The 25,586-nt window shown below is 43.7% G+C and overlaps 1 protein-coding gene across 11 annotated transcripts in view; it reads left to right on the top strand.

Moving 5' to 3' along the window:
* The window catches only part of ELMOD1 (ELMO domain containing 1), a 46,496-nt gene that overhangs the window by 16,538 nt on the left and 4,372 nt on the right, over positions 1-25,586 (top strand). For 2 of the 11 annotated variants that reach the window (XM_088668337.1, XM_035116486.3), the window contains exons 3-12: positions 6,502-6,553; positions 8,671-8,816; positions 9,220-9,248; positions 11,075-11,172; positions 12,740-12,869; positions 14,103-14,236; positions 15,222-15,290; positions 15,554-15,577; positions 21,523-21,573; positions 23,327-23,460. In XM_088668337.1, the coding sequence (XP_088524463.1) occupies positions 8,672-8,816; positions 9,220-9,248; positions 11,075-11,172; positions 12,740-12,869; positions 14,103-14,236; positions 15,222-15,290; positions 15,554-15,577; positions 21,523-21,573; positions 23,327-23,460 (814 nt within the window). In that variant the 5' untranslated portion in view covers positions 6,502-6,553; position 8,671. Of the gene's footprint in view, positions 1-6,419; positions 6,554-8,670; positions 8,817-9,219; positions 9,249-11,074; positions 11,173-12,739; positions 12,870-14,102; positions 14,237-15,221; positions 15,291-15,553; positions 15,578-21,522; positions 21,574-23,326; positions 23,461-25,586 lie in introns of all 11 variants that reach the window. The other 9 variants (XM_088668336.1, XM_088668335.1, XM_035116480.3 and 6 more) reach the window with 5 other exon arrangements.

Here is a 25,586-nt window from a genome sequence, read left to right as displayed (position 1 = left end):
CTACGTTAATAGCAGACTGAGAAAGTTTCCCACTTTGCTGGTGTAAATAATCCTGATGTACATGGATCAGTGGTCTGATTCTGCATGAGACAGCTTCCTTTGTTCTTCCTAAGCAGGCATGGGATCACACTCTAGCAGTTCTTCTATCATTTTTGAATGTATGTTTGATAACGCCTTGTACACAGCTTTTGTCTTTGACTAGGCTAATGGCGGGATTTTTTTATAGCTGATTTGTTATCAGTATTTTTAGAAGCTAATTTGAAACAGTAAGCAGTTGATTTTGAGCCATTTGGAAAGATCTAATGAGTTCCTAAGCTAAATCTCAGTAAGGCATGTAGCAGCTTGTAGATCTCTATGGACCAGTCTCCCATGCGCTCTCCATGGTGCTGCTCGGCTGTTCATCTGCCTGAGTTATAAACTGTTATGCAGGCATACATAGGAGATATTGCTGGTTCGGCACCAGACCATCTCCATCAAGTGAATACAGTATCACAATACAGCAAGTCCCACTTCTTGTTTGTTTGTTTCCCAGTGCATATAAAAGTTTTGTTTACACCATACCGTAGTCTTATTACCTGAAGGAGCATCTCCACTCCCATCGTTCAGTCCGGACACTGAGGTCCAGCGCCGAGGGCCTTCTGGCAGTTCCCTCACTGCAAGAAGTGAGATTACAGGGAACCAGGCAGAGGGCCTTCTCGGTAGTGGTGCCCGCCCTTTGGAACGCCCTCCCATCAGATGTCAAGGAAATAAACAACTATCTGACTTTTAGAAGACATCTGAATGTGGCCCTGTTTAGGAAACTTTTTAATGTTTGATGTTTTATTGTGCTTCTAATATTCTATTGGGAGCCACCCAGAGTGGCTGGGGAGGCCAGGCCAGATGGGTGGGGTATAAGTAATAATAAATTATTATTATTATTATTATTATTATTATTATTATTATTATTATTATTATTATTAGGCCAGGGCTCGCTGGCTGCAGGGACTGAAAGGGAGAAACCCGGCTCCAGGCCTAGCCAGCTCCACTTGCATGGTGAGAAGAGGGTATGACTGCACATGTTCTTGATTACGGCCTCATCCACATCATACATTTAAAGTACATGGTTTCCCCCAAAGAATCCTAGGAACCATAGTTTGTTAAGGATGCTGGGAGTTGTAGCTCTGTGAGGAATAAACTACAGTTTCCAAGTGTGGATGTGACCTCTTTACTTGGGTAGACCAAAGTAAAGAGAATTTGGGGGTGGCGGGGGGGGTGGCGGGGATAAAAACATCAAGGGGTCCTTTGGCACTTTAAAGACACACAAATTTATTTTGGCACAAGCTTCCATGGATTGCAGTCCACTTCATCAGATGCATGAGGTGTTAGCCTGAGTTGCAGTTTCTTGGTTTGAGAGGCAGGGAGATGACATTGTAAACTGTGAGGTTAGTAGGAAAGGGGATGCAGAAAAGCAAAGGTGGTGATGGTTATGACATTAAAAGTGGTTGATAAAAGGTTGATAACACAGACATTGTGTTTTCAGTGAGCACATGTTGTGTGGTTAATGAGTGATAATACATAAACAAGCAGATTGCATTTAAATGGGGTTAAATCCTTCACACAGGTAATGGAAAAGGTGAGTTGCACTGACTTCAGTCAAAATTGTTTGTGGTTGTTGCCTGACTCTGTGTGTGTGTGCGCACGCACGCACGCAAAAAGTATATTTGCCCTACTTTTTGGTCCAGAGACATTCAGAGAGGCTTACAACTAAAAACCATAAATAAAACCCATAGTTGGTAACTTTTTTAAAAGGAACATAAAATATTGTGTGTGACAGCATTTGTGCTATGGGGGCAACTCTTTGAAACATTGTGTGCTGCAGTGGGATGTTCGGAGCCCGCAAGTAGGACAAAACAGGGTTTTATCAGCGACATTTTCTAAAAGAGAACAGACTGAGGTACAGTAATTTGTAGTTCTAGCTCTGTGTATGTATCTGTGCCTTATTTGTTTAGTAAAGCAGTTTATACTGTTTAGCATCTCAAGTCTCTAAACAGTGCAGAGTGAGGTTAAGAAGATGCAGTAAGGATAAAAACAGCAGAAAGTGAAAACAGTTAAAAATAACTGCGAGATGAGAAAACTTAATTAAAAGGGCTGCTGATTTATTTATTTTTAATGACTTCACCAGGGAGGGAACTATTCTGATTTCAGCCTCGAGGGAGTTCCACAGAATTGTTCCCACAATACTGAACACACTGCTCCTGGTGGATATGAACCAGGCATCCAAGCCACAGGGACCACTGACTCCCCTGAAGACTTCCATGATCATGTGGGGATATGTGGATTAAGGTGTCCTGAACCAAGTTGTTGATGGCCTTGCAAAGAACTGTGAACCTGGCCAAGTAGCCTATGGGAAATTAGTACAAGCTTTTAGGCCAACTGAGTTATGTGCTGGCTCTACTCCATCCCCACCAACTGTGTGAGAGAGAGAAAGAGAGAAAGAAGAACTTATTATGACTACAGTCATACCTTGGATCCTGAACACCTTGAGAGTCAAACGTTTTGGCTCCCAAACACCAGAAACTCGGATGTGAGTGTTCCGGTTTGCGAACATTCTTTGGAACCCAAACGTCCAACGGGGCTTCCGATCGGCTGCAGGAGCTTCCTGCAGCCAGTCGGAAGCCATGCCTTGGTTTCCGAATGTTTTGGAAGTCGAGGGGACTTCTGGAACGGATTCCGTTTGGCTTCTGAGGTACCACTGTATATTCAGGTATAGCTTCCTTCCAATAAATCTGTTCTGAACGAGTGATGACACAGAACTCCATATGGCTGATCATGCAGTACTAATTACGCAGCCACTATTTGGTGTGTGTTTTGCTGCTGTTTTTAAACTTTATTTTCCTTGCTCTTGGAAAGAGGATGAGGATAGTCTCCATCTCTGCATGATAGACAGAGCCATGGGATAAAGCCGTCTTGGAGTTGGAGTTTCTGGCTGCTGCTCCGACTGGCCTTGTTTGTTGTCCTGGCAACAGGGCTTTCACTGGCCTACCTGGTCCATGCAGAGGCCTAGTTAGGACTCTGCCACAGATCTAGGCTTGACTAGTTCCTACTATCTCCATTTCCCTCCCTCTGTTGTATTTTATTACAGCCTGCAAGAGGGATTCTGGAGGCTTCTTTTATTCATTATTCATTTCAACATTTCCTTCTTTGCTCTTCAGCCAAAAAAAGGCTCCCAGAGTAACTTACAGATCATAAGTGCCCATAAGTTTACCAGCTTAAAAAAAAACCACATAAAAGTTAAATGGATTGGGAGGGAAGATGAGAATAAACCAAGTCTTAGAGCTTATCCACACTTTGTCTCCACTCTTCAGAGCTGAGTCGGAGCAAACAGCCATTCAGGGTTTCCCCAGATTGACATTTGCTCTGGTTTAGAACTAAAGAGCGGGTTTTACATGGGAAAGGAGCAGGGGGAAACTAGAGCACACGGGACAAGTGGAACTATGAAGCAGCCCTTAGTTCATGCATAGGCAACCTTGGCCCTCCAGATGTTTGGGGACTACATTCCCATCATCCCTGACCACTGGTCCTGTTAGCTAGTGATGATGGAAGTTGTAGTCTGAAAACATCTGGAGAGCTGCCTATGCCTGCCTTAGTTACAAGTTCTTCCAATGGCCAGCTTGAGGTGGAAGCAATTTGAGGAGAGGGGATGCCAAAAATTGCTGGTCTCTTGGTGGTGTGGATCTCTTCCTCCAATTTTGTTTGCCAAACACATTTTTATCCTCCTCCTTGTCTCAGGACACTAGGATGGAAAAACATGAGTTAAGGAAATACAGATAGATAGATGAGACAATTAATTAATTATACCCCGCCCATTTGGCCGGGCCTCCCCAACCACTCTGGGCGGCTGCCAACAGGATATTAAAATCACAATTAAAGATGAAACATAAAAAATTTCCCTAAACAGGGCTGCCTTCAGATGTCTTCTAAAAGTCAGATAGTTGTTTATTTCCTTGACATCTGATGGGATGGCATTCCACAAGGTGGGCACCACTACCGAGAAGGCCCTCTGTCTGGTTCCCTGTAACCTCACTTCTCGCAATGAGGGAAGCTGGACCTCAGTGTCCGGGCTGAACGATGGGGGGTGGAGACACTGCTTCAGGTATACTGGGCTGAGGCCAATAAAGTAGGGAAGTGAGAGTGGCTGAGAGCCAAGCCAGTCAGTGATGTTCAGGTAAAGCAGGGATGGGAAGGAAGTCTTTGAGCCTCGCAGATGTCGCTGAACTACAACTCTCACCAACCCCAGCAAGCATTGTCAATGGGCATGGATGATGGGAGTTGTAGTTCAGCAACATTTGGAGGGACATAAGTTCCTCACCTCTGCTCTATAAAGAGAAAAGTCAGGTAGGCCTCTTTTTCTAGTCATGTTTACCTCTGCTGATGGGGCCTTTCCTTTCCTAAAGGTATGTCCGCAGATGGGTGGGTTTGCATTCCTGCCTTCTACCCCCATATATAACATCACACATGAATCTGGCATACTCAGATATGCATATGGGCGTTGTTTTCTTAGACAAAAGAATTGTGGGAATGGACTTGGCATGCAGGTTGTGCTGTTAGTCATCCTGTGGCTTTGTTAACACACATGATTTCAGAGTGCCCAAAACAGGTTTCTTCCCTTAGAATCTGCTGTGACTGTTGGTTGTGGCATTTCTGAAAACCTGCGTTGCCAAGCAGTTGGTTGGTTTTTTTGTTTTTTGTGCTGGCTGATCCCTTGTGGTGTATGTAGCAGCCCTCATATGTAGTCTGCTCACATCTAGAGAAATAAGTCATTGAGGCAGCTCTATCATGAGGACGATCTGCGGAGTATGTAATGTTTTTGAACGACTTTGCTCTACTGTGAACTCCGGTTGCCATAGTGCCTTTCCATATCTAAACAGATGGATAAACAGAAAAAAATCACTCATCTCTGTATCTGAGAATCTGGCTACTGCTTAGTACAATATTGAGGGAAACAAGGAAACATGCAGAAGGAGGTCGTCTGAGAAAGGTAGCCAGTTCTTCATAATAAATACCCAGGGCAGGTTTTTAGCAGACTCCTTCACTGACAATCTTATATAAAGCCTGTAAAAGCCATTAGATCTGGTCGTATTTGCATCTTCATTTACTCTGAAATTTACAAGAGGTTTCTGTACACTGTACAGGGAAGCTCCTGCTTTCTGATGCATAAATGAAGCTAATCGGAGTGTCATAATGAATGTGTGCGGTTCAGCAAACTTTATTACACCAGTCCTTAGCAGCGAAAATGATTGCCTTCTCTGTCACTTCCTGTTTAAGCCTGAAGCTTGGCTTTCCTAGAGCTGTGCTCATAATGTCTGTGGGTGGATGAACGAGTTGTGTCAAGGCATGTTATATGTTACTTCACCTTTTGACAGCCCCAATCTGCGTGAGAGCCAGCAGCAAGGGACCCAACTAGCTGTGGACTTGGCTCACACAGCTGCCATCGCTTGGAGGAGGAGTGGCTCACTCTCTTGGTGAAAGAAGAAGCTATACTGACGATTTGTGTGAAAAGGGGTGTATGGGAGTGTTAGCGGAGGGGTAGTACCTCTGGTAGGGGACACATCCTTCCGGGGTAGTTTGTCCACCTTTGGTCCCCACCCTGCACTCAGCTCTCACCTGTGGCTGCTAGAACAGGCATAGGCAAACTCCGGTCCTCCAGATGTTTGGGACTACAATTCCCATCATCCCTAGCTAACAGGACCAGTGGTCAGTGATGATGGGAATTACAGTCCCAAACATCTGGAGGGCCGGAGTTTGCCTGTGCCTGTCCTAGAAGCTGTCAGCATGTGACAGCAGCCACAACCTGGGAACGGCTTCAACTGGCTGGCCAAACCTGGTGAGGGTAGCCAATGGGTCTCAAATGTGAGTTAAGGACTTCCCTGGCATGCAAAGACAGGCTCTGGCGGATTAAGACCAATAGTGGGTCCAACGGTCAAGGAGGTGGTTTGTGCACATGCTGTAGAGGGAAGTGAGTGGCAGACGGGGCCCATCAGCCTGGGAAAGTAGCTCATCTAGGAGAAGGAAAACTCTGATCCTAAACCTCCGCTGCCTTGTGGGATATCTTAGGGAGAAGAAAATGCTAACGATAAAACCCTACAGAAATGGTCCCTAAGTGGAGTCCCTAAGATGTCTTGTACACCTCCTTCCAGCAACTCCTGCAGCCAAGCTGAGTTTGTGCTGGAGAGGGAAAGTGCTGGGTCAAGGGCTGACCCACTTTCTAATTTCTTAAAAGTATTAAGTCCTATTTCTGAAAACACCGTGCCGTGTTAAAACGCTGCTTCTTATTTTATTTTATTTTTAAAAAGACATTAATTTGTGATCTTAGTGGAATTAGGAAAGTCAGCTCATCTTAAAGTGTAATCCATTTCATGAATAGTGTGCTTCCATTGCAGGATTTCTACAAGCAAGAATAATTTTTTATAAAAACAAAACAAAAGATTCCATACTTTTAACTCTCCATTCTTGTTCCTAAAGAAGATCTACAATGTCATAAGTTTAAGATGGACGAGTAGTGTGTCATTTAAAGGTACCCACCAAATGAATATTATCTTACTTTAGATATCTGGCTATAATATAGTGCTTTCTAAGTAGTATCCACTGTGAGCTCTGCTCTGTAATAGCTTTTTTTGTGCTGCAGAAACAATGTGATATTTCTTACTGGCTCCACTTTAACTGATGTCGGTACTTAAGATAAGCTGATCGGACAATGCAAGCTCCCAGAGATGGCATCTGGGTCGCTGTTCTCCTTCTCCACTGCTGCTCTACTGTTGTCAACTAAGCCATGGTTTGGCTTAGCATGTTATCTGAACCTAGGCCTGTGGTTTATCTCCTACACCAAACCATGGCTCAGTTCAAAGCAACAAAGCAGGGTTTCAAACCTTTCAGGGCTTGGGTGCATGAGAGAGGTCCATACGATGAACTCTGTCAGGCAGCTGAACCAAGCAGGATTGAACTCACACATCAGCTCATGTGCCGGGCGTTCAGTCCTGCTATCTGCAAGAGAAGCAGTCACATCTTTACCTGCCCCATGCCTGGTGCCAAATGGGAAGTCCTGATGGGCCAAATATGGACTGCAGGCCAGAGGTTTCCCACCCCTGGACCAGGTGTCCTGTGTACCTCTGATCAGTGCAGTCTTCATTGTGCTGGTATCTGCGACCCACCATCATCTGCAAACAGGACTGGATCCTGTGTCAGCCGAGTTGTAGGCAATCAGGAGTAGAATCGGTATGGGGTGGTTGTGTGTATTGTATAGTGTGCTGTTACTTGTTGATTTAAAAACAGTTCCTGTTTGGTGGCTCTCTTGGCTTCAGCTGAAACTACATCAAGTGTGTAGTTTGGACAAGGTCCTTGACTTTCCCTGAGGGGCACCATTTTATTCTCCCAACCTAGGAGGCTAAAGTTCATCCCAGACCCTATGGACTGAAGCTCTTAATTAGAAGCTCTAATGAACTGCATCCAAACCAACTTAGCATTCCTGCCCTTCAGCCCATTGCACATAGACTAGTCCTTTTCTGAACCTCGCACATTCTTGCCATTTTCCAGCGCACTGTCTCTCATCATCCATTCTCACTTCTCAACATTCCACTCCTTCCACTTAACCTTCTCTCAGAACAGGTTTATACTGAGCATGTGCGGGCCACGCTCTTATGAAATCCCGCTGACTATCATTAGCCTCGGCAACGTCTTTTTAATAAAAGCTGCAAAATGTTTACGCTTTGTTGGAGGAAAGCACGTACCAGGTGTTCCTGTTCACATGTCCACAACCACCCGTTTCTGCAAACACACCGTACAAATGGAGAAATGATTACAGGAAAAGCCACCCCAAACACACACTTCCTGTCAATCTGCAGAAGTCTCTCATCAAACGGTTGTTTAGAATAAGTCATTTCCTATCCTTTCTACCCTAAGTTCAGGATTGATCACCCTCAAACTTACCTCTCATGCAGTGCCAAATTTCAAATCAGCCCACCGAACCATTTTCTAACTATAAACTGTAGTACCTCCTCCTGCCCCCCACCCCAATTTTTTATAGCGGTGGGATGTGAATCACCCTAGGTGTACAACTGCAGCAGCATGCCTCTTGCCTGAGAATGGCTAGCAGGCTCTTGTTTACTAAAAAGGAACCTTAATTATTTTGTTTTTGAACATCCTTGCTCGTGGGTTAAACCACTGAGCCTAGGGCTTGCTGATCAGAAGGTCGGCGGTTCGAATCCCTGTGACGGGGTGAGCTCCCGTTGCTTGGTCCCAGCTCCTGCCAACCTAGCAGTTCGAAAGCACATCAAAATGCAAATAGATAAATAGGAACCGCTACAGCGGGAAGGTAAACGGCACTTCCATGTGCTGCTCTGGTTTGCCAGAAGCGGCTTTGTCATGCTGGCCACATGACCTGGAAGCTGTACACCGGTTCCCTCAGCCAATAATGCGAGATGAGCGCGCAACCCCAGAGTCGGTCACGACTGGACCTAATGGTCAGGGGTCCCTTTACCTTTACCTACCTTTACTCCTGACAGTAGGCCCCAGTAGTATGGTGTGTGTTAGAAATCTTCTTAAAGACCACTTTGAAGAGTGGAACTCTTACAGGGGGATTTTTGCTTCATCTGAGGAGCTTGCCTTGAGTTCTCACTCTAAGGATTCTTTTGACAGAATGTTTGTCCAGGTTTGCCTGTACTTCTATTGCAAATGCATATGGCGCTGTCTGAAATTCGTGGTGAGGAAACTGACGGGACGCTGCGAGTTGCAAAGGATCTGCTACAGCACAAAGCCAGGCGCTGGCAGAACTATGAAAATCGGTAAGTAGTTTTAAAACCATTGCTCTGGTATTTGATGTTGTTCTGTGTCGTAATTGCTGTGTGTATGAGAGAGAGATTACACTGCAGTATAGCTTTAAAATTAGCTTAGGTCTCAACTTGCATTTTAAACTGTAGCCGCGAGCAGAATGTCAACATACCCAGTCAACTGCAAACACATTTTACGTTACTGAACCAATATAGCTTGCCTTTTCGTTTGTATCAGTATGTGAACATTCTATTTGTGGGGATTTGGCTACACATTTTTATAACTGCATAAGAAAAGAGGAAAGTTAGGAAGGAGGGAATTACAAAGGTTTGTGATAGTATTTTCATTGTTGGCTGTGTTGTTGAAGATGCAAAAAGTCTAATAGAAGTTAAAGTTTTTAAAATGTTTTCTTGACAGAATCGTCACTGAGAAGTTCAAAAAACAAGGTAAGTAAATGTTTGTATTTTTGTCTCCATGTTTGGCCAATTGTATTAGCAGCTTACACAGGTTTACAAGCAAGAAAACCTGCTTGCCAACTTATGTAGCTACATTAGGCCATTCATGCAGCCTTGCATTTAACTACTTGCCTGGTTGCCAGAGGCAACTAGGAGTACCTTGCAGGCGAGTGCATTGAATTCCATCTAGGCAAGTGAGCAGGCTGATGGAGGAGGAGCTGAAACAGTGGTACCTCTACTTACGAAGGTTTCTACTTACGAATGGAGCTCTGTCCGCCATCTTGGATGCAGTTTAGATAGGGTTTTTTCTACTTACGAATTTTTAGATAGGGTTGCTTCTACTTACGAATTTTTTCTCCCAATGCATTCCTATGGGATTCGACTTACAATTTTTTTCGACTTACGAATGTGCGTTCGGAACGCATTAAATTCGCAAGTAGAGGTACCACTGTATTTGTATTGTTCCCTCCTCTACCAACCTGGTTGGCTTCCACGCAGGCTGCAGAGTGCTCAGCAAGACCCAAAGTCAGCTGGTTGTCGGGCCTTGAGAAGCCCCTTTCAAAACTCTTATCATGCACAGCACTCTGAAAGTGACTAAGCAACACTCAACCATCAACTGATTGTTGGGTCTTGCTAAGCCCTATTCAAAACACTGCCTGTGAGCATCATTGAGAGAGTAATTGGCAGAATGTTTTGTACACTGAAAAGTGGTATAAAATTCAAGAGCACATAAGTCATAGTCTTTATCCAAGCATATGTTAGCGAGATATCATACAGAATAATCTACACTGATTTCAAGACCATCAAGGGATATTGCTAAGCTTTGTACCTCAGTTTTTAAGGTGCCAGGCATTTTGCAACTTTCCACATTTTCCCTCCCAACACCCTTTTGAGTTAGGACACTGCTCAGGCCGGGAGAGAATTTTGTATCTTTCATATTTTAATGCAGACATATTAAATTTGCATTTCCCAAACCAATATTCAAACCAAACACAACTCTCCTTCAAAACTCATACTTCCCCAAATTTGCAATGCAGGCCCAAAAATGCTTTGGTAGTTAAAGCAATGTACTGTACAAAAATGCATTCTTTCATGGGAAAATTGTGGGAATGCAATGGTGCTTGCATCGGGAGAGAGATATGCGCAATAATGCATGCCAATTTCCAAGCAGACTTTTATTTTGTGAAAATTTTACAAGCACGAGTAAACCTACTTAAGACTGCAGAAATGAGAATCGGAAGGAAACAGAAATGTAAATACAACTCTACTTACCTCGCTTAGCAGATGGAAGGCGAGATTGAGGAACAGTGACTTGTCCAAGGCACTTATTGAGCTGGTGCCAATTTACTTATTAATTTGGTTTATTTCATGAGATTTATACACCCCTCTATTATTACTATTATTTTTAAAAACACAGCCTCAATGCAGTTTGCGGAAAAGTAGACTTGGTGGGGGAGGGAAGAGGTGTACATATTGATACAGTTGACCGTGTTCAGTATGACACATGCATAAAAAGAAGCCTAGGTCTGTGACGTCACCACTGCTGGAGGGCACCACATCGGCTGTGATCATAGAATCATAGAATCGTAGAGTTGGAAGAGACCACAAGGGCCATCCAGTCCAACCCCCTGTCAAGCAGGAAACACCATCAAAGCATTCTTGACATATGCCTGTCAAGCCTCTGCTTAAAGACCTGCTTAAAGACCTCCAAAGAAGGAGACTCCACCACTTTGTGATACTTCTCACAAAGTTGCATTCAGTTGTTCCTCTAATGCTTCACTACCTGTGGCAGTGACCAATGTGTGTTTTTCCCCCAGTTGCTCCAGAATTCCGTCAGTGTTCATCCAGATGCTATTGAAAAAACTATAGATACCATCATGGAACTGAAGAGGATTAATCCAGATGTAAACCCGCAGTAAGTTCGTGTGAATGGAGTGGGATGGCAAAAGTTTATTTGTGTGCTTAAATGATTGTGTGCTTCATCTCTTTTGGGGGGGAAGGTCCGTCTTCCCACGTAAATTCACAGTATTGTGTGCTTTGATTCTTTAGTTGCGCCCGCTGATGATCACAGGTCTGGTTTCATTTTCTGTCTGTTCAGCCCTTTCATGTCTATGGTGCAGCTAGATCTGGAGGCAAAGCAGCACCTGTAACAACGGCATTATTAATCTAGATCAGGCATCCCCAAACTGCGGCCCTCCAGATGTTTTGGCCTACAACTCCCATGATCCCTAGCTAAGAGGACCAGTGGTCAGGGATGATGGGAATTGTAGTCCAAAACATCTGGAGGGCCGAAGTTTGGGGATGCCTGATCTAGATGTTGCACCTTCTTGAACCATGGCTTGCGAAAGCTGCTTGAGCCATGGTTTGTCATAAAGGTGGAAATGAGCCAGTATGTAGACATTTGTACACACAGGCCAGACACCGACACCCAGATTTCTGACCATGCTTTAGTCACCTGACCCGCATCATCCCAAGTTTCCAGCATATATCCATGATGTCAGTGCTACAGAACTACTCCTGTTCCTAGGTTGTGTGTGTGTGTGAAGTTCTCCTTCAGCCTACGTTCTCACCGGCCATCCTTATATTGCCTGTGTCCTTTCTTCATGTGCCCAGGGATGGTAAACATGCATATTTTTTGTTACAGGTAGGTAGCCGTGTTGGTCTGAGTCGAAGCAAAATAGAAAAAATTCCTTCAGTAGCACCTTAAAGACCAACTAAGTTTTTATTTTGGTATGAGCTTTCGTGTGCATGCACACGAAAGCTCACGAAAGGTGCTACTGAAGGAATTTTTTCTATTATGCATATTTTTTGTATTTACAATCTCAGCCCAGACCCCAAAATAGTGCCCTACTCAGGGCTTCACTTATTATAAAGATGATTGGTTTCTGTTTCCAATACCAGGCCTGACTCCTAGATTATGTGAAAGAAAAGTGCGCTCTGCACATGCTCAGAAGCATTTCCCTCACCATTAAACTATTACTGTTTATCTTCCCTAGAATTAAGGCTTCTAGAGCATATGGTGTGGGGTTTCCCCCCCCCCCCCCCACATAGACCTGAACCACAGCTGGGGGGGCAGCATGTCCGCTTTCCACACAAAAAAACCCACACCAGGTTTTTCATTGCCACTTGGCAGAGAGCAAATCAGGTCCGCTGGAAGTGAAGGCTTGTGGGAGAGCAGCAAAGGGCATAGTTCTCAAAGGGAGCTTTGAAAATGATGTGACCTTGGGGGAAGCGATGTCATTAGTCTCTTTCACCTTTCTCCCTGCCTTGGGCATCACCTGTGGCAAAGCTTCTCGGCTGTCAGTGCAGGCAGCGCAACATAGGTTCAGAATTGCTTTTCCATTGCCTCAATGAGCATGCCTTTTCGCATTCATGAATGGCGGAAAGGATAAAAGTGTAGCTCCACGCTGAGGTAATGTCAATCATGCAAAGCTAAATTACTGAGCGTAGTGTTCTAACCGTTTGTCATCTTTTCACTCTAGGCTGGGTGTCTCCCTGCAGGCCTGCCTCCTACAGATTGTAGGGTACAGGAATTTGATTGCAGAGGTTGAAAAACTGCGCAGAGAGCCCTATGATTCTGAGGATCCCCAGCATGAAGAAATGCTTCTGAAGGTAAGCCGTGGAGGCACATTTCCAAAGAGCTCTCTACATTCCGAGAGACTGCTAACTGAAACCAGTCTCCGCAAACGGCTTGACCGCAAAATTGTTTGTACTGAGAACAGCTTATTACCTCCAATTTATTTATTAGCATGATCTAGGCCAGGGGGTCCACAACCTGCGACCCACGGAGGCCATTTAACTGGCCCACGAGCCGCCCCCAAACCAAGCCGCATACTCGGCGAGTCCCCACGGGCGGCACTAAAGCAGCAAAGCGCAGCACGGGGACTCTCTTCCGCAGCTCCGGAAATCACTTCTGCGCATGCCCAGACACCGGAAACCGTATCTGTGCATGTCCGCAGCGCCAGAAATTGTTTCTGCGCATGCCCAGACGCCGAAAATCGCTCCTGCACAGGTGCAATTTTCGGTGTCTGAGTGTTGGAGGATGAAGGTGTTAATCCTTCCTTTCCTCAGAATGAGGGAAGGACAGGAGTGAAAACCGCAGTGACAGGCCAAAAGAAAGGAAAAAGTATTGGGGTTTGGGTGTCCTGCCAGCACAGAGTGCTTGGCCAGAGGTGGTAAGGGGAGCAGTTAGTGGGGGACAGCAGTAGGTAGACAGAGGTGACAAGGAACACAAGCAGGGGCACAGCCCCTAATAAAAACGAATAGTAAAGAATAAGGTTTAAACATTACTAAGTTGTTATGGTCTCCCCTTTATTTCTTGCTTCGCATCTCTTAGGACTGAAAGCACAAATTTTTACAGGGCTATGAAGCTCTGGGGCCCTGAATCTGCTCTCCTTCCTGAAAGCACCTGTATAAGTCTTTTATTTTCTTGTTTGTTTGTGCCCTTGTGAAATTGGCTTAAAGGGAGGGGGGGATCTCTCAAGCCTTGGAGAATCAAGAAGACTAATCGCCTTAGTGCTTTGAAACTGCACTGTGATTTGCAACCAAATAAACTTGAGGGTCCCCCCCCCCCGCTTATGCAGAGGCAGTGAATATGCCCAGTGAGCCCTTGTCAGTGTTTTTACACCATTTCTACATTAGGCCAAAAGATTGGGGGTGGGCCGTATTTCAAATGTCTGCTATGTCCAAGGAATACTTCTTCCTCAATCTGTATTTGCTCCGGGCTCCTCCAAATGCTGTGCATAACAATGAAGGCAAAATCCCATAGAGAACTACTAGTTTCAGAAATGTCAATCCATTGAAGGTCTGAGTTGTAACATACCTGTGATTCCCCCCCTCCTGTAGCTATGGAAATGCTTGAAACCTGATTTCCCATTGGAAGCTCGGATTTCCAAGCAGTGGTGTGAAATTGGTTTCCAAGGTGATGATCCTAAAACAGATTTCAGAGGAATGGGCCTCCTGGGGTTGTATAACTTATTGTAAGTATATTTCTGTTTCTCTTAAAGGTTGAAACTAAGGGTATAAATTATCCTCCTGCGTCTGTGTTTCAGGCTTTATTAAGGCAATTGTCATTCTAGATAGCTTGTAGGTTCCTACCACAGTTGCTGCCATTTTTCATCCCTCTTGATCTCTTGATGAGAAGTAATTTCTTTTTCTTTTCTAGGAACAATTTATTTCACATTCTCCACAACCCAGTTATATCCAGTGTTTCACAAGCAGACATTCTGCATGCACAGCATTTGGGCTTTCCTTCTCCTCACCCATCCCAAGATCTGTTCCAGAGGGTCCCCCAATCCTGTATATTTAAAGACAATATTCTTTCTGAGGCATCCAGTTTTTAAGAAAGCAATTCAATTTTCATCTCTCATCACTCTCATTTTCTCTCTCTCTCTCTCGCATAGTTGGTTAATTTTGCCATTGGTTTGTAACCCCCCCAAACAAATGCACTTCACTGATGGAGTTTTTCCTTGTCCCTAGCATGCGTAAATGCATTTATTTAGATCATTTTTAATAGGAGTCTATTGCACACACTGCGATATATAAGATAAAGAGGGTAACAGCACATGGCAGCTTCACAGCCACAGAAAGAAGCCTGATTGTCTTGCTTAAGTGTACAGATTACACATTCATGGACCCAAACAGAACAAAACCAACATCTGTACAAGTAGAATATCACAGCATACAAAATACCTGAAAGTGGGTTGTAAAGCATAAATGATATAAAATATCAGGAATATCTAGAACATGTTTAAAGTAAGATACACAATATGATGACTTAAAATAGAGAAGTTAAGAGTCAGTTGAAAAGCTCCCCCCCCCCAAAAAAAAACATGTTTGCCAAACCTGGTTCATACGGTACATTTTAAATGTACAAACTGGGTATCTGCATATAGCTTGAGGAAATGTACCTACAGATGTTTGGAGCGATATTGTAAAACTCCGAAATGTGTTTTTCTCCTCCAGATATTTTGCTGAATGTGATGCTGCTGCAGCTCAGCAAATCCTCTCTGACTCCCTTCAACCAAAATACAGGTAACATTTCGAAGCTGGAAATAGCAGCCACCTCGAATAAATAAATCCTATTTGTAATAATTCTGCATCTCTTTTACTGTTAACATAAAAGATTGTCTGTGATTCTCGAACTGTTACTTAAGATTAGAGAGATAAAATGCCTCATTTCCATGTGTTCTACAGTCTGATTTTACTGTTAAATACATAAAATTTAATCCAAGTTTATATTGATTTTTAAGCTACTTATTTTTCCTTTCCCTTTCCCCCCATCTTTCACAATGAAGGGAAGTCACTAAAGAGGAGCTAAGGTATTTTTTTTCCTTTTTCCTTTTATAAGCCTTTTAAATTAAGTTTTGAAGCAGAAAAATATATATTCTAGGACAGCCTTCACCATCCTGGTGCCCTCCAGATGTTACAGACTTCCATCAGCCCTAGCTAGAGCATGCTGATGTGTGGGCTATGTAGAAAACAGCCCCCATCAATTCCAGAATATAATAATGTCTATGCAGAGCCTTAGTGGGGATACAAGGCAAAGTGGGAAAGGACAAAGACTTTCTCTGTGCTTTCTACCCTAAGACTAGATCAGGCATAGGAAAACTCCGGCCCTCCAGATGTTTGGGACTACAATTCCCATCATCCCTGACTACTAGTCCTGCTAGCTAAGGATGATGGGAATTGTAGTCTCAAACATCTGGAGGGCCGGAGTTTGCCTATTCCTGGACTAGATGTATCAGGATTAAGTTACAGGAGGGTAGATCTTGTCTGAGCACTGGGTGAAACCTTTGGACACTAAGAGCAATACGACAACTGGACCAATGAGGTAGATGGGTGGTGGGATTTTCCTTCCTGGGGGTCTTCAAGCAGAGGCAAGGACAGCCACCTCTTAAGGATGTATCTTTGAAATTCCTGCATCAGGCAGAGGGTTGAACCAGTTGACCACCTCAACCAACTCCAGCTCAACCAGCAACCAATAGGCTGGCCTCTTTCTAATAGGATCGTGGTATGTTTTTCACACATGAGACACTTCAAAGTACCTTTCCAACCGGCTGACCTTACTATGAGAAAGGGAGAACACATGATCAAAGCATAAGTAAGAGCTGTTCGACAGTGGAATTTGCTGCCAAGAAGTGTAGTGGAGTCTCCTTCTTTGGAGGTCTTTAAGCAGAGGCTTGACAGCCATATGTCAAGAATGCTTTGGTGGTGTTTCCTGCTTGGCAGGGGGTTGGACTCTTCCAACTCTATGATTCTATGATTCTATAATTGAATCTCTGGATGTCACTGTTGCAAAGTGCTGCAATGGCCACATGCTTCGATGGTTTCAAAATAGGGTAAGGTCAGTTCATGGAGGATGAAGCTAGCAATGGCTACTAGTAGTCACAGTGGCCTAATAGAACCTCCAGGTTGGCCTATTATTGCATGTCACTGATGCAATAATAACACATTAGTGGTGGATTTATACTGAGTCGTCCACACACCGTTCTGCTTAATTAGTTGTCCTGCAATGGTTTCCGAATGTTACAGCATTATTGCTGTCCAGTGCACTATAGCACAACAGAAGCAGGACAAAACAACAACAACAACAACAACACCCCTGGAAATACTATAGCATAAAAGGTTTTATGCACTGGTTGGAAACAGAGCACGATGCCCACCCTGTAATCTTTGCAAGTTGGAGTTGTGCATAGCTAGCATCAGCATAAATAGAATGTATATATCACTATTATGCCTTGCTTCTAAGCTTCCCAAAAGCATCCTAGTAGGTCGCTTTTGGAAATACAGAACTGAAATAGATCAGTCTGGCCTGATTCTGCAAGGTTTTTTTTATGTTACTGTTTTCAATGTAATTGAGTAGTCTGTCTTAAAGCAACAAAACCTAATGTTATCTTAATTTTTTTTTAAAAAAAGTTGCTTAAAAAACAACAGCAAGCACCAGGAAAAAGCACAGAAAATATCGCCTCTGTTATTTTCTGTGGAATAGGGAATCCAAGGGCACAGTAATTATACGTGAATCGCTCACGTGCAATTTCATCATTGTTTCAATCAGCCACACACCCAGCCAGAAGAAGCGCACATTGTCTTTGTTCCAAGAGTACCGCCGAAACGTTTGAGCAGCACTATGTTCATATCAAGGTCACGAGAATAGGCAGGTGGCATAGAACCTGTTAGAATATTCTGGAAAGCTGGAGAGAATGTCGACGGCCTCCTGAAGGGCTTATGCCTTCAAGCAGACAGTGGCTGAGGGCAGTTTCCAGATGTGATACTTTTCGGTGCAGTGATAATTTCTACACTGCAGCTTCTAGACATGTCTGATAGCAGCAGGAGAATTTATGACACTTAAGGTTTTCCATCCCCCAAAGGGGTTACTCAGTAACATGAATGACTGTGCAGAGGCGTTCCGATTCAGGTACCCAAAGTACAGCGCTCTGACCATTATGCCATACTGTCTGTCACTGTGTGGAAGATTAATAGATTACCTCTATTAACAGATGCTTAAGACAACACTGCATTCTATGAAGCTGAGTCAGTACAGAATCATCTTTTATTTTTAGAATTTTCACCTAGCAATGCCAGGCAACAACAAGCACACCACAAGCTATTGGTGTTTGCAATATGCTCTCTTTTTTTAAGTGCCATTTCTTCCCGTCTAGTTCCCTTGAAGATTCATTAGTTTTATATAATCTGGGGGAGGAGAGAGAGAGGGAGAGGTGAGGGTTGTATATGTTTTTCCTTGAAGAATGCAATCCTCTTTTTCACTTCTTTAGTTCTTTAAATAGGCCAAAGTAGAAAGGCTAGCCTCAAAAATCACACAGAAATCCAAACCTGGACTAAACTAAATAAATAAATTCAGCACAGAGGGGAAAGGAAATGGTGGCTAAAGGCGTAGGCTTTGATGACAAAATAGATTTAGAATTCAGGACTCTGTGTATTACTGCATTTCTGCACTGTTAGATAAAACCAAATTCCATTTTCTGTGTGGCAAAGTTGTGGTGCGGCAAGTCCCCCTGTCGTTCTTTGTGTGCATGTCTGTGCATGCAGTTTTCCAATAAAAAGCATCTACCAGACCCAGAAATAATTTTAGAGAGATGTATTTTCTAGAGTGCCTTTTTGTTGCTGTTGAGATGTTGCTGGTGGTAATGAAAAATACAATGTGTTTATATTTTATTAATCTGTGAAGTGGGATTTATGCTTTTGGGTGGAGCTTTAATTATTGCTGTCAAGTGTGTTTTGTACTGTTTGGTGCTTTCTAGTGTGTCTGAAAAAATATATACACAGCGCCTGCTGTAGCAGCTGTAATAGCACAAAAGCACCAAAGAAAGAGGAAAACCAAGGCCGTGAATTAGCCAAAATGATGGTAATGCCCTATCTATCCTTTGCAAGTGTGCCAGGTATATAATATATACACTTATAAACCATATCTATGCAGGTATTTAATTATGGTAAAATACAGGTGGCGCTGTGGTTAAACCACTGAGCCTAGGGCTTGCTGATCAGAAGGTCGGCGGTTCGAATCTCTGTGACGGGGTGAGCTCCCGTTGCTTGGTCCCAGCTCCTGCCAACCTAGCAGTTCAAAAGCACATCAAAATGCAAGTAGATAAATAGGGACCGCTCTGGCGGGAAGGTAAACGGCGTTTCCGTGTGCTGCTCTGGTTTGCCAGAAGCGGCTTTGTCATGCTGGCCACATGACCTGGAAGCTATACGCCGGCTCCCTCGGCCAATAATGCGAGATGAGCGCGCAACCCCAGAGTCGGTCACGACTGGACTTAATGGTCAGGGGTCCCTTTACCTTTATTATGCCTGACCTTAGATTTTATAGGAGAAGACCTGTATTAAGAAGTAGCATGTGTAGTGCCTTTTGAGGAACTGATCACGCTCTTGATGAAGAGCAGGAGATGGAATCAGTCTGTTGTTCCTCATAGAGTATTGGACTTGGGTTCATATCCTGCTCTGCCATGAAGCTTACTTGGTGGGCAAGTGAAACGGGTACAGTGGTACTTCTGGTTACGAACTTAATTTGTTCCAGAGGTCCGTTCTTAAGCTGAAACCGTTCTTAACCTTAGGTACCACTTTAGCTAATGGGACCTCCTGCCACGGCCCCACGCAATTTCTGTTCTCATCCTGGGGCAAAGTTCTTAACCCAAGGTACTACTTCCGGGTTAGCGGAGTCTGTAACCCAAAGTGTTTGTAACTCAAGGTACCACTGCATTAGTTTCTGGTTGCTCAGCAGACTCCCCAGGGATGCAGAAATGTACTTGTTTGTAAATTAGAAGAAGGGATTAAAACAAACCTTCCAGAAATAGCTTGATAAGGTCTGAGTATGCAGAGGGCCCACTAGACTAAATCCCTGCTCAGAATACAGTTGAAATACAATGAAAATAATATAAACAATTTGAAAAACCACTAAGCAGAAACCAGCAGGTGCCCAGATAGATGTGCCAGGGGCAGCCATGTTTCTGCCCCATTCAGACACAAACTGAGAGGGAGTGTGGAGATTCTCCCCAACCCCACAAAATTGTGAGGATGAAGTGGGCTAGCCCCATCTTAAGCCACCCTGAAGGTCTTGTGGGAAATACCAAATACAAATAGATTTGATATTTACACAATGTGTGTTATTCCAACCATCATTTTGGATATTAAATACACGTTTTTGCAACTGTATGGTGTGCTGAACAGTATTGATTTTTCCTGTATGGTATCTCTTGTCTGATGTACTTGTCTGATGTGGAAGCCGACATGTATGTTTAAAAATGCATGTTTGTTGGGGGAGGGGGGAGGAAATGAGGCTAACAAAATCTCTGTTAAAGGTAGCATCAAAATTTGGAAGAAGCCTCTGTAGACCATTGCTCTCCCCAAACACATAAATATAACAATTTTTGATCATTTCCCCAAACGTTGGGGTGGGGAAACTAGCTTAATGTACCACCCTGAATTTTGAAGTCTGAGAGGCTGAAATTTCCAACATGTCCTGGATCAACTAGAAGCATCTGAAATACATCAGGTCAACTCGCTTTATAACTTAGCAAGTTTTTCCTTCTACACCAGTGCCACCTTAAAAAATAAACTACTACAGCAAAATAAAAAGCCAGCTAGACACATACTTTCTCATTGTGCAGAAAGGCATTGGGTAACATTCAGACAATGCACTTGAGTTGGGTGTACAACCATCATCCTAGGTCTTATACATCCTCTGAGTCTTGTCATGTGGATTTCCCTGTAATTCATATGGAGAAAGTCACTTTATAAAATGCATTTGTTGTTTTGACACTTTCTTTGTTGCTTTTTTACTGGGGGTGGGGGTTAAAGTAGAAAAACAGCTTCAAAATGTGTTATAGTTCAAAACCTTCATCCGCTATTTAAATATAATAATAGTGGCTTTAAATATCACTGAAAACATTATGAGTGTTGAAATGTGCAATATTGCAATAAGGTATCGTAAGAATGTGAGAGAAAACTTTATTATGTAACTTGAAAGATATAATGCCCGCCCCCTTTGATCACTGACTGCCCTCTCTGAAGAGGAATGGACCTTTGGGGGCAGTTTAGGAATGCAGCCTACTGAGGGCCAGCTCACATACATCCCTAACATTAGAAACACCTTAGCAGTGAAGCATAGTAGGTGGCCTCTGATTCATATCCACCACCAACCCAATCACTTTTCACTAAAGTAGCAGTGTTGGCTGATTACCCGGGTTAGTTTCAAGTGACTTGGGTCACATTTGGCTTACTGAATTTCAAAGACTGCAGTCAGATTTGCTCAGGACTGAAAGGAATACAGAGCTTTTTCCTGATTCTTCCGTCTCTCCAGAATTGGCCCATCCTTCTATTTTATCCATCTAAAGGCTTCACAGAGTATACGTAAGCTGTCTTTGACAGGGAATATCCAAGGCATAGACCAGGCATCCCCAAACTGCGGCCCTCCAGATGTTTTGAACTACAGTTCCCATCATCCCTGACCACTGGTCCTGTTAGCTAGGGATCATGGGAGTTGTAGGCCAAAACATCTGGAGGGCCGCAGTTTGGGGATGCCTGGCATAGACCTCTTTTTAGACTGCACTGATGAGCATGTGACAGGGGCACAAGGCAAGCAGGTTAGAGTGGCTACAGAAGTTTACATCTTCTGGAACTTAAAAGGATACAAAAACTCACAACACCAAGAATAAAATGATACCAAGTCGATAGACCTTTTCACGATTACCATGCAGAGAGAAAAAACCGTTTCCGATTTGAACAGCAACTTCTGCTTTTTATTTTTCAGCAAATTCAGCAAGGCTGAGTGGGAGAAGAAAAAGTTTGATAAGGCCATTGGGTAAGTATGTAATTCCAAGGTAGGAAGATCATGATTGCGCTGTTGTTACCATGTTGATTATTTTGTTTTACTTACTTTCATTTCATTCATGTGCTTCCCAGAGGCATCTGGTTGAGAGGGGGGACTTGATGGGCCATTGGCCTGTTCCAGCAGGCTGTTCTGAAGTTCTTATTTGACCCCCCACCCACCCACCCACTTTCCATACACCCATACCCTCCACCGCTTTGAGGCACAGTCAACCTTCATGCTCACTGGCACCAGTTATACTTAACTACGGGGATGGACAACCTGTGGCCCTCCAGATGTGGCTGTAAGGCATCTCCCATCGTCCCTGACCTTTGACCATCCTGGCTGAGAGATGAGCAACATCTAGAGGGCCACGTATTCCTCACACCGTGCTTATCATTGAAGTGGAGGAATAAGGGATTGGGGGTATTAACAGTCAAGCAACTCTTTGTTAAGCTTAATGGGTAGGATTCACCTAACGAACCCTGTCAAGGGAAGCTCTGCAGAAGAGCTTCCACTTGTGCAGCAAGGCTTCCCCCTCCTCTCCTCCTTCATGCCCCTCCCCCCAGAAATTGGTTTGGGAGAGGGCGTTAGGAGAATCCCCGAAACAGCAGCAGAAGCACTGGTGGTGAATCACTTTGCTCCGTCACTCCTCAAGAAGACTTTATGGAGCCCAAACATCTGGAAAGTTCAAAGGGCCATAGAGCTTTGTGGGCAGAAGGTCCCTGGTCAAACCCCCAACCATAGCTGCCAAGTACCCCGTTTTCCCTGGGAAACCCCCGTTTTTACTTACCTTTTCCCGGTGGTCCCCCGTATCACTTCGTCTCCCGTTTTTCTCCGTTATTTTCTCCTGCCAGTGGCCATTTTTTTTCTTTCCAATTTGCCCTTCTATGGGCACCAAAAATGGCCGCCGCCGGCTTCGAAAGTCGCATCTACGCATGTCTGGAAGTGCATAGACGCGACTTCCGGTGTCGGCGGTGGCCATTTTTGGTGCCCATAGATGGGCAGAGCGACATCGGAAGTTGCATCGACGCACTTCCTGACATGCGTAGAAGCGACTTTCGAAGCCGGCGGCGGCCATTTTTGGTGCCCATAGAAGGGCAAAATGACACCGGAAGTTACGTCAACGCAACTTCCGGTGTCACACGGCTGCCGGTCCCGGATTCTGCAGTCCGGGACTTGGAAGGTAAGCCCCCAACACCCTCAGGGCTGAGAAGGACCTATTCCTGAAACCACTGCAGGCTCTAGGGGTGTGGGGACTAGATCTAGCTGGCAGGCCAAATTCCTCAGTCCACCACCCTCCACGGATTGCGTCTGGTAGGTGAGCAGGGCCATCCATAACAGCATCAGGTGACTGTAACTGCTGATCAGCCTATATACCATCAGGCACAGGGCAGGTGGTTGTAGTTTTTGAGGAGCAGCCTTGCAGTCCAAATTGGGATCGCTGGGGAGGGCTTATTTTGTTATTATGTTACGTATTTTTGTATGTTTATGCTGTAAACTGCCCTGTGACCCCCAAAGGGTGAATTATCAATCAATCAATCAATCAATCAGCCTTCTGGCCAAAGACTCCTCACCTCTAGTGCAGACATTACTGAACTAGGTGACTCTGTATAAGGCAACTTCCTGTGTTGGGGACTGTCAGTCAGAACCGCTTGTAGTTGGTATTGCTGTGCTTCCATTTTCCTGGATGTGACTGTTTGGTTACCTCCCACATCTTTTAATCTCCGCCCCCTGTTTCTTGCAGCTACTCTTTTGCTATTGTTGGCATTAATATCACAGACCTTGCATACAACCTGCTTGTGAGCGGTGCTCTGAAAACACACTTCTACAATGTTGCTCCAGAGGCTCCAACGTTATCCCATTTCCAACAGACATTCTGTAAGTGTGTGTGTAAGAGAGAGAGAAAATAATTGTGTTTGTTGTGTTGGTAGCGTCCTTCCTTAATTACTTCATGTGATCAATTATACAAAGCATCACTGGCATTCCTTTGGTTCAATCATGTCTTTACAATAAGTTTGACATTTGTCTGGGGAATGATCCGTTTTGTGGGACAACTGGTAATCTCAGACCAAAGAAACTTTTTCCATGTTTCCATTGCAAGCTTTGACTTTAACAACCGCAAAGTAATTGGAAGCCAAATTCCTGTCAACAAAATTACTGTACCGTGTTATAATCTGTTTCCCTTCCTTCCTGATACTGTGTCATTTAACTTGTCTTATTGATTTGTTTTCCTTTTGATGTTAGTTATTTCATTTTTCATTTGTATACCTTTCTATATTACCACTCTTGAGATCTGTGGATAAAGGGTGGTATACAAATTTAACTTCTTCTTCCTATTATTATTATTATTATTATTATTATTATTATTATTATTATTACATGTATACACAAGGCGTTTTACAAGCTGAAGGAACAGCAAAATATACAACAAAAATCGCACACCTTATAACAATCTGGTCCGATACAAAAAAGGTCATAATAAAAACATAACATTAAAATAAATGGCTTACACATCAAGTTAAGTAATATTCAATAATCCATCAGAATATAATAGTGCACAATAAAACTAACTCTCAAAATGTCAGCAAATAATAAGTAGATAGAAATTCACTTTTAACAATTACAGTATATTTTCCCTATTTGAATGCTGGCATAATCCCTGATCCCAAGGACCCTCTTCCACTATGAATCTCTGTATGACTCTGAGACAGAGAGAGAACTACCTGGAGGCCCCAGTCTCTGAATAGCGCTATGGGTTTTGCAGAAACCCTCCCCTCTCTACCCTCCCTGGTAGAGATTAAAGGAGCCTGTGTTCAACTTAAAATGCAGCCCCAGATTAAAAATTATTTATTAAAGAAGCAGGACGGAAACATCCAAAGGCGCCATAGAAAACTGTCTTATTATTTTTTTCAAAGCTTAATGAACACGTTTGTTATTTTTCAAGAACACTACAATTTAAGGACATGAAGGCATATTTAAGACAGAGGGGAAATTTTTAATGAATCCAAAATAATGTCTGCATTGTCTAATTAAAGTTTATAAAATGTAGTGTCCTTCAGATGACCTGTTTATTGAACATTTGTCTTGATTTGCTTGCACATAGCTTACATGGAGGTTAGATTATATCCAGTCTTCATTGAGCATTTGTTCTGATTTATTTGTGGGGCGGTTATATAAAACGAGCATTCATTCTGTTTTGCCTGTCCTGTGTTTATACACCTTCCTGTTCATTCCCTACTTTTCAATACATTTTCCTCTGGCTCTCCCAATTGCAGAAATTTTTACCATACTTCTTTATTAAAGTGGATTTGTTGTGTTGGGGCAGCAGAGTGCTTTAATCCCACTTTAATTACAGCAGACCTAAATTTCCCAGGTGCATGGGGTCACGAAGAGTCGGACACGACTAAACGACTAAACAACAACACAGTATGGGTATAAAAGCAAATAAATAATAAATGATGCTGCATTTTTTTTAAAAAAAAGTTGCACCCCTACAACCGGTGCTTTTTTTCCTGGGGGTTCACAGGGGTATGCAATACCCCTAAACATTTTGTGAATCATAAATTTGGCCTCATTGTCAGGCAGTATTTCAATATGAGTAGGAAAATGAGAGTACCCCTAAACGGTTTTTAATAGGAAAAAAGCACTGCCTACTACAATCATCACAGCTGCTCCATCCCATACGCCCTTCCTTCACTGTGATTCTCGAGCTGAGCCAAGTGAGAACTTGCAGATTGTGTTTAGGCAACAGCAGCGCTGAAAGGAGCACCAAACTTTTCTCCGCCCCCCAGGTGTCCCCACCTGCCACATCACTGGGAGTAGAGAGAGGAGCTCTTTCGACACTCTTGAACCTTGGAAGCCCTCCTCTCCCGCAATTCCCCCCTCCCCCTCCCAGATTGCTGAGCACCCCCACCCCCATTTCAACTGGGGCGATGAAACAATTTCCGTTCATCACAGCTTCCTGTACATACCTCTAACAAGGAGATCAGCACCAATAGTGAAAA

This window comes from Zootoca vivipara, chromosome 4 (assembly GCF_965207765.1).
Source record: "Zootoca vivipara chromosome 4, rZooViv2.hap1.1, whole genome shotgun sequence".
NCBI lineage: Eukaryota > Metazoa > Chordata > Lepidosauria > Squamata > Lacertidae > Zootoca > Zootoca vivipara.
The sequence above is the reverse complement of the archived record's forward strand: the minus strand, read 5'-3'. Positions and strand labels throughout refer to the sequence as shown.